Genomic DNA, 9,646 nt, shown 5'->3' with positions numbered 1-9,646 from the left:
TTATAAAAATGGCTCTCGTTATTGGGGGCGTCTCGCTCGCCTTCGTCATATTTATGGACAGAGCATCAAAAATCTTATTTATAATATATAACATCCTTAGTTAAGTTCACTATATTAAACCTTCAGTGGCCAATAAAACATTTAATAAAATAACAAACACGATTGTGTTAGAGTAAAAGAAGATTTATTTTATTTATACATGTAAACAAGATTTCTAAGGCGGATCAATCAATCTCCTCGATGGTGGGGCCTTCATTACTACTCGGCCTCGGTCCCATGCTGGTACCGTGTAGTTTCAACATGGCCGGCTGGCAGATCACCTGTGCGGCTTTCAGATGCTCCTCCAGTTGCGATATGGGCGCGTTAGGGTTGTTCTCGAGCCAACGCAGCTGGTTGTTGCATTCCGTTATAACTGTGTTTCGTTCACTCTCTGTGAGTCTATCACTTGGGCTTTCCGCCGCCTACGTGGTACATAATTGGTTATTATAAGTCAAAACTAAAACGTTAAGTCTATAGCTTATTTGTTGTCAATTAATGTACGGTGCATCCAATCCAAGTAACAACAGTTTCAGAAATGAAAAATTATTGTTTAGAACCTATTTCTGCAGACTATACTGCTAGAGGTTTAGGGCCTATCGCATTCCAGAAGAATAGATTATTGGAAATTGGTAATAAAGCTTTAAAACTTTTTGTTATTAAAAGCACTTTTTAAACGCTTTGACATCTTTATCCGATCGCCCTTCAGAACAGACTGGAAGCTATTTCTTCCTCTATTCCTTCTCATAGGAAAATCCTACAAAAAATATCCGTATACTATGTCGGATTCCTATCAGCTAAAATGATACGGCATGTTTAGATGCCTTTTGCTAATACGACGGGAATTCCTTTGCATACTATTGTAGTTTTAACGGCAATGCCCTGGTGTCGCAACGTCTTAAGGTAGAGCTGACCTCCCCACCGTAAAGGGGTGAGAAGATAAGCGCCTGCGCCACCGCGAGGCCAGGCAATACTTGCGGTGGATAACCCCGAATCGGTGATTGGCAGTGAAGAATTTTCCCATAAAAAGAACGCGTGATGAAACTGTTTATAACTGGTCACAACGGTTAAAGCTATGTCATAAAACCAAAGAACCGATTTCAAATGGGTTTCAAATAGTTTAAATGTTATTATATCAATTTATGAAATAACACAACAGTAAAATTGTCTAATGCAATGAGAAAATGATTTTTCCTTGAACAATAATTAATTATTAATTTTGTTTCTGTTGTGTTTTCTTCGGCGGCCCAATGAAATTCGTAAAGGCTCTAAAGTAAACTTAACTCTTAAATAGTAAAAAAAATACATACCGTTTTACATCCAAATAGATACGCTTCCAATTGATTCTTCGTTTCCACAGTTTTTCTCACACTTTCATCTTCTGCCTTATACTTCTCAGCTTCTTCTAGCATCTTCTCAATTTCTCTCTTGCTCAGGCGGCCCTTATCGTTCGATATAGTTATGCTCTCAGAGTGACCCGTGCTTCTATCTTGGGCGTTTACGTTTAGTATACCATTGGCATCGATATCAAATGTCACCTGGAAATTATTAAATGATATTATGTGCATGGAATGATGTTTGGTGGTAGGCATTGAATAGCATATATCTGGGAGTGGTTGAATTGAGGCTGATGATGACGGTCACCATGAAATAGATAGACCAGCGGTGGAGTTTGAAAACTTGCGATCATAGGTCGCGGATTCGATTTCCAGGATACAGTTTTATATAACTCACTCTTTATCCATTAATTATGTAGGAATGCCACTGCTCACAAACAAGTTTCCAGAGAATGATCAACAGCTTCCTCGGCGTCCTTTGCGTATCATAATATAACACTGCGATTGTCAACGCAAGCGTGACGATGTATCCAAAGATTACTTTGGGAGAGACCCATGTCATGCAGTGGACATCTATGGGCTGAAATGATGACGTAACTTGAAACTTAAAAATGTATTACAGATATTTATATTTCATAAAATTTACTCAACTGTACCAGAAAAAGCTTTACAGCGTTATAAAATATTACAAATAACACTAGATAAATAACATTGTTCCTCTGTGAGACATTACTTGTATCTTATTGCTTCTAAAAAGTATTATACTTAAAAGGTATTCAAATCATACTAAATACTGTTTAAAGCTATTAAATTTATTTTAAAGAAGAACTCTCTCATCACAATCTTTCTGGCATATGTTAAGCGTTTACGGCGACATTTTGTACTTCTACAATAAAATATCAATTGCACAGAAGTAAGATCTGATTCTATATAGATTATAAGATATTTTGAGATTGAATATCAAAATCATTTACTTTACAGGCTTGTTATAATCGTTTCACGAGCATACAACTATACAGCTAAAACTTCTTTCTTAAATATATAGTAGTAAAAAGTACTTACTTCTATTTGCGGAATACCCCGTGGTGCAGGGGGTATGCCGGTGAGATTGAATGTTCCTAGCAAATTGTTATCCTTTGTCATCGCTCTTTCCCCTTCATAAATCTGTAAATTGACATTTAATTTTATACGACTTTTAAGAGAACTTGAGCAATTTGATGAATACTTACTTGAATTGTTACAGCGGGTTGGTTGTCGGAATACGTTGTAAATATTTTATTCTGCGCCACGGGAATTCGAGTGTTCCTATCGATAAGTTTAGTCATAATGCCGCCGGCTGTTTCTATGCCTAGAGACAAAGGCGCTACATCTACTAACAGAACCTCTTGAAGTCGAGGATCTTGTGATCCAGATATTATAGCAGCCTGAACCGCTGCCCCGTAAGCTATCGCCTCGTCTGGATTAATGGAGAGATTGAGTGTTTTACCACTGAAAAATTCCTGTAATAAGGTTAAAGATAATAAAACCAAGAAGTCATTAAACTCCATATAAATACTCGTTGGTTTTTATAGTTACCTGTAAAAGTCTCTGAATTTTCGGAATTCTAGTAGACCCACCAACTAAAATGACATCGTGAATTTCTCTCGTATTAAGTTTCGCATCTTTCAATGCTCTTTCAACTGGTCCTAGAGTTTGGCGAAATAAATCCGAGCATAATTCTTCAAATCTTGCTCTAGTGATTTTGGAATAAAAATCTATTCCGTCACACAGAGCATCTATTTCTATACTTGCTTCTGTGTTTGATGAAAGGGTTCTTTTAGCTCTTTCGCACGCAGTTCTCAGTCTGCGCAGAGATTTTTTATTATCATTAAGGTTGCGCTTGTATTTTTTCTGAAATTCTTCACAAAAGAAATCCACCATGCGACTGTCAAAATCTTCTCCACCTAAATGGGTGTCCCCAGCGGTGGACTTGACTTCGAACAATGATCCTTCGGCTATTTGAAGTATTGACACGTCGAACGTGCCTCCGCCGAGATCAAAGATCAGTACGTTTTTCTCTCCCTTTAATTCTTTATCTAAGCCATAGGCTAGAGCTGCTGCTGTTGGCTCATTGATTATTCTAATAACATTAATTGCTGCTATTACCCCCGCATCCTTGGTGGCTTGACGTTGAGAATCGTTAAAATATGCCGGAACAGTTATGACTGCGTCTTTGACGGTACCCCCTAGGTATGTTTCTGCCGTTTGTTTCATCTTTGTTAATATCATTGAGGAGATTTCTTCAGGTGAAAATTTCTTCTTTTCTCCCTTATATTCAACGATAATCATTGGCTTTCCTTTATCCGACACTACTTCAAAGGGCCAATGCTTGAGATCTTGTTGAATTTTTGGATCATCGAATTTTCTTCCAATCATTCGTTTCGCATCGAAAACTGTGTTTTTGGGATTCATAGCAATCTGTAAAATGTAAACAATTCTTTTCTAATCTTGCCTTAATATTACTTACTAGCTCCATTATATCAGAAATATTTTATAATTGCGTATTATATAACTATAGGTATTTAGAGTCTAAATCCGAAAATAACCAAACCGAAGATAACCTTTGCTAAGTATAATTAGAAAACTTTGGTATGTCAATCTCTAAACTTTGCTAATTCGAATTGTGAGCAAAGATTTACTACAGTAAATTGTCAGCGTGTTTACCTTTATTGACATATTGTCTTTAATATTACGAAAATCGTTGAACACGGTTATAGATGTAAGGCCGGTTTAAAACGAATTAAACCAATCGGTTTAAAACGAAAAAAACCGTTTAAAACCGAAAAAACCCATTTTTTTCGAATTTAAACGTTTAGTGTTGACGACTATGTTTTTCTTAAATATAAACACATTATCTATTCCAAGCGTAGACATTACCTAGCTAAGTTAAAAAACTATTACCTAGTTAACTATATTGGTTATTTTGAAAAGATTTATCAATCAGTTTCATTCGGTTTAAAACCAAACTCACACACTTGCACTTCTCACGCGGAGAGACGTCAAGATGCAACGTTGCCAGCTCGCCTACTCCACACCACACACACACATACATAGCGTGTTGCGTGCGGACATATCAGTGTTGCCAGTATTGTAAAAAAATGTACAAATTTGGATTCAATATAAAGGTACTCGTACCAAATATGCCAAACATTACTAAATAACTAAAATGTAATGAGCTGTTATAAAATTAGATTATTAGGTACCCGACTTTTTCTTGAAAGTAATAAAAAAACTGGCTAATCTTACACAGTCCACTCGACAACATGATGATCATACAATTTCTTTATGATTTAGGTACATATTTTAATCTATTGTATGTAATATTGTTTCTTTATAATTATAGTACTTTATATGTAATATACTTACCTACATAGGTAACTAACACAAGACCAAGTATTGTCGATAATGATGTGTAAAAACACTGTTCTTATATTTTAGTAGGCGAGTTTTAAACCGTTTAAAAAGGTTTATTTGGGGTTTTAAACCGCCACTTTTGGTTTTAAACGTTTTAAATCGGCTTTTTTACATCTATAAACACGGTAGTTAAATAAAATATTTTACGTCAATTACTTTGACGTGAATTTGGGTTGGGATACGAATGTGTTTATTGCATAAATATAAAAAAAATTGTTGAAAAAGAAATAAATTGATTTAAACAAAATTGTCTTGTATGTATATATATATACCCAACTACAAGGGTATTCCCATTCCATTTCCATTAAACCAAACTAAATATTTTATGATAGATCCTTATACTGATTAGAACAAGTTTTCAAAATCGATTGTTATCGCACTTACAATGATTTTTCAAAAACAAACTAGATGCGTTTTTGAATCAGTATGACACTCACTACTTTTATGGTGATTAACAAAAGATTACGAAAAGATCTATTTAAGCGATTTATCCATTCTTAGCATACTTTTACAAGGAAGTGTAAAAAAGAGTACATGTAAATGGGCGTCAAATATTATGGAAACAACTAAGGTTGCCTTTATTTGTGGCTAGGTGTTTAAATCCACACCTTTTCATGTACTTATACATAATAAAAAATATTATTGGTTTTTATCGCCTCTTCGGTTGACAAAAATTTCTGTCCAAATCTCTTTGTTGCTAGGATTTAACTAAACAGACATCAATGCAAGAACGTATCAAATGTTAAAAAGATTAACCCAATAGCGCGCAAAGTCGTATTGTAAACAGTAACCATTATTAGACTTAGAGAACGTATGTGAATCTCAAACGATAGACGCAGACTGACATTTTACTCGCGTGTAAACGCTACCTTAGGTCATTATCATTAAATAATAAGTTATCTGTTTTCACATATTAAAACTGTCAATCGAATACACTATTGTTCCTATCCTATTGGGAACCTTATCAGAGACCCATGTTCAGTAGTGGACGTCTTTCGCCTGAACTGTGATGATTGTTGTTGATAAAAAATGTAAACCTGATTTTTAGCCGCATCGCCGATCAATCTTTCAGCGTCCGTAAAAGCAACACACGAGGGCGTGATTCTGTTGCCCTGGTCGTTAGCGATGATCTCCACTTTGCCGTTTTGAAAGACGGCCACGCACGAGTACGTGGTGCCGAGGTCTATTCCCACTGCTGGCATGTGTGCAGGCTGAATTCAAAACTAAGAATGCACTATGTTCAAAAATAACATGAACCAAATGACCAATATATATAATTACTCAACGGTTTATACGAAAGAAGAGTATTTGGTATTATTGACTCCCACAATAGAAGCTATATATAATCACATAATTGTTAACCTAAGAACACCAGCCGATAGCACACTTTAGCAAAGAGGTATCAACCGTCTTGACACACCTTCAAACACCGCCACATCATACTGCACTTTGGAAAAAGCTACCGCGAAGGGACGTCTTGATAAACGTCACCATAACGTGCTATATATATGCCAGGTGACCATACTATAATATTATAAGTGCAGGTATATGTCAATATGTTAATTTATCAATTCAATCATTCCGTTTAGAACCGCCATCGTGTCTCTTAAAACAATTGTTTTACTTCAGTTAGGATAGAGAACCATTCGACTCTTAGGTCTCTACTTATAAAATCTTTGTTTTTTATTAACTAAACAAGCTAAAGTCATGATCTAATAATAACAGTCGATCCGGCTTTTAAAGCCATCCTACTGTGCCACTCTCATGGGTCCTTACGCTCAGTCGCTCGATGGGGCGTTCTGCCTTAAAATACCTTATACCATGACGACTTCTACAACCGATGAAATAAATTATGTGATATCTCAAGCTGGCTTGACACTGTTAAGATGTTCAGGTTAATTGACGCGACTAAAGGCCTATAGGAAATTTTGTTTTACATAAATATTTCAAAGAAAAGAAATATTATTTAATTGCAAACCGACTAGAAAATACTGAAAATCAAACGTAGTTATTTTGTTCAAGATAAAAAGATTAAAAATGTGTCAAGTACGTAGTATACATATTATTTCAAAGCGTCGTATTGGAAGACATTGTAACTCCTAACAGAAGTGACGTCATCAAAGTTTTAAAACGCGTATTTTTCCCCACGAAAGTTAGTTCGTAACTTTACCTTAATGTTTTAAGGGAGAGACCATTACTGCGTGAGCATAAGGCACCTTATTAAATCTAGAAGTTAGCTTTTAAAAATTTCAAAACGAAAACTTTAGTAATTTAAAACTTTAATTCGCATAATATGGACATATTAAGAAATTATCGTACAATTAACGGCGAAACTGTGTTACTGAGTATCACTACGTGAGAAAATACAACATATTAAGTTCTGGGACAGAGCTATGGAAACACACACGAATTAACAATTGTGACCTTGTATTTTTAAGCAAGACTTTAGGTGAGGTACAATTACGAAACAGAACTATAAGGTTTGTAAAAAATTTCAGCATGTAGGCAGCTGTCTAACATTGGACTCCGTTTAATATTATAAATAATGTAAATTGATATAACTTACCTTGTTACTATGTAATTAAATGGAATACATTATTTATTCAGGAAGACATTTTACGCATTTTATTTTCTGATCCACACAATCTTAGTTTCATTTTTCGTTATGAAATCGGGTCATTTTATGTCTTGTACTTTTAACGGGAAATTTTAATATTATGTCATTGCTCGGATGTCAATTGGGGAAAAAGATAAACATAACCTTAAAATTATTTACAGAGGTTATATATAGTTGATAAATAAGCATTAAGTAGTTCATAACATTTTATTTCATTAAAGCATATGCAAATGAACAATGTTATATAATTTAATTTGCCACTGCTAAAATATTGTTATTAAAATATAATGCAAATCAATGGAATTTAAAAATAATCTATATATAACTTTTATAACATACGTAAAAAGAGATTAATGAAGAGAGAAAACACTTTGAAATTGACTACATCGAAGAAAATCACTACACTGAAATGAAAAATAACTAAATCTTTCTAACGCTTTCCTTTCTTCTTCTTTTTATTGAAGTCGGGAGGAAGAAAGCCTCTCGCCTGCAAAAGATCTTGCACGTTGTGACACGCGTAGTAAACGTTATCCATTGCGGCGTCTGTGAGCATGTCGACGTGGCATCTTCCTTTCGATTTTCCTTTCTTAAGTCTTCCTCCGCCCTTTTTACCTTTTTTCTTATCACCACCTTCTTCCTTACTTTTTTTTTCTTTTTTCTTGCCTTTGCCCTTTCCGGCCATTTTAACGCGCTACCATAGCAACTGTTGTTAATGTTTATTGATTATACATTTTTCACGGTACATCGAAACCTTACTGTTATGAAGCTATATCTATATATACAAATATTGATTGATAATATGATGACAATAATTATTTTATTGGATACAGTATATAATAAAATGATCAGAGCATTCGTGATGATTAATCATCGATTGCTGGAAGGCATAGGTCCTCTTCAAAGAATGATTTATGATGTCCGGGTTTGCGCTGGCAATATCCAGCGAAGTCCAGACCGCGATCTCAACTATGTTGACGTCCCACCTAATGGGGGGACCCTCGCCGCATCAATCGTCTCGTGGTCGCCGCTCGAGAACCTTTTGGCCCCAACGTATTGATTATATAGCACCAAAAAGCGTTTTCAAAATTTCGTTTTCAAATATTATTAAACAAATATTTTACCGCCAAAAGATATTGCCCTTTCAAATCTCAATAGAAAAAAATAAATTAATGTAATATATTGCAGAGTGATCATTTTACATAGGATGTTTGGAAATAGGTCTGAATTTTTTTTATTGTATTTTGATTTCAAATGAACTATACATCTATATTATATTTTGTAAAATATAAGCGCTGATAGGTAAATGTTATTAGAAAAAACTCTTATTACAATGTTTAGTTGCTGGTTCTTAAATAAATAATCCTCTGACAGATAGTTTACTCGAATGTATCATTACATCCCTATAGTTAATTCAGTTAATTGACAGCAACACGAGACGTGACACGAACTCTTATTATATTGATGTTAGATGTACCCGAGCGATCTATGGAGGACTCTCGAGTTCAGCAGTATACGCTTTACAGCTGAAATGATGACGATATAAGATTTTAATCAAGATCTAATAAAAAAACTAATCTGAAATACTTATGTATTACTAGTATTTATGAAATTTTTAGCAAAGGTAGTGAAAAAAACCTTATGTCCATAAATAAAGCAAAAGTTAGTAAAATAAGTCGAAGACAATAACATACACTGTAAACAAAAATATGTGTAGTCATGTAAATAAATAGCAAACAAATTCCGATAAAATATAAATAAAGGCATATAAAAGTCCTAACCGAATATTAATATTAATGAAAGAGGTAATTTAGTGTGACCATACAAAAAGACTCTCAGATCGAAGTTAAGAGTGTCAGGTCGGGATTTAAGATAGACGTTTTAGGATGTAATTAATATAATTTTTACCTTTTACCAAACATTTTACCAAATTTAAATAATGTTGTATTTATTTATATCAAAATGACTTGCTTTTTGACAAGTCATAATATACATATACGTACATATGTTATTTATACGGTGTTAATATCAATAAAATTACCAGGTTTGCAAATGAACAACGTTTTGTTTTACTAGTAAGTCTATTGGGATTGATATTACCTGTAAATTTACAGTAAATCAATGTGGAAGGAAACTCCCAAAAGTACTATTGGTATTCGGTAAAACTACTAGGAGTATTTTTTTATTCATTTTAAGATTATGTTAC

General features: G+C 34.2%; 1 protein-coding gene across 1 annotated transcript; it reads right to left on the bottom strand.

The window, feature by feature from the left end:
• Positions 1 to 224: 224 nt before the first annotated feature.
• Positions 225 to 7,483, bottom strand: LOC137923843 (heat shock protein 68-like). Its single transcript, XM_068767125.1, has 7 exons — positions 7,393 to 7,483; positions 5,864 to 6,037; positions 2,949 to 3,830; positions 2,603 to 2,872; positions 2,436 to 2,537; positions 1,347 to 1,574; positions 225 to 461 (listed from the first exon to the last, which is right to left on the bottom strand). The coding sequence occupies exons 2-7, from the start codon at positions 6,026 to 6,028 to the stop codon at positions 225 to 227; spliced, it is 1,884 nt and encodes a 627-aa protein (XP_068623226.1). The 5' UTR covers positions 6,029 to 6,037; positions 7,393 to 7,483.
• Between the last annotated feature and the right edge of the window lie 2,163 nt (positions 7,484 to 9,646).

This window comes from Battus philenor, unplaced genomic scaffold (assembly GCF_028537555.1).
Source record: "Battus philenor isolate CCGP_79_NKW_IND1 unplaced genomic scaffold, ilBatPhil1.0.hap1 SCAF_10, whole genome shotgun sequence".
Taxonomy (NCBI): domain Eukaryota; kingdom Metazoa; phylum Arthropoda; class Insecta; order Lepidoptera; family Papilionidae; genus Battus; species Battus philenor.
Note: the sequence above shows the minus strand (reverse complement) of the source record. Positions and strands in the feature narration are given on the sequence as shown.

What these genes read in the sequence shown, in the direction of transcription:
- LOC137923843 (XM_068767125.1), bottom strand. Translation starts at nt 6,028, where the DNA reads ATGCCAGCAGTGGGAATAGACCTCGGCACCACGTACTCGTGCGTGGCC. An exon ending in AAATTCAGAGACTTTTACAG is followed by an intron (nt 2,873 to 2,948) that starts GTAACTATAAAA and finishes ACCTTATTACAG; the next exon opens with GAATTTTTCAGTGGTAAAAC. An exon ending in AACCCGCTGTAACAATTCAA is followed by an intron (nt 2,538 to 2,602) that starts GTAAGTATTCAT and finishes GTCAATTTACAG; the next exon opens with ATTTATGAAGGGGAAAGAGC.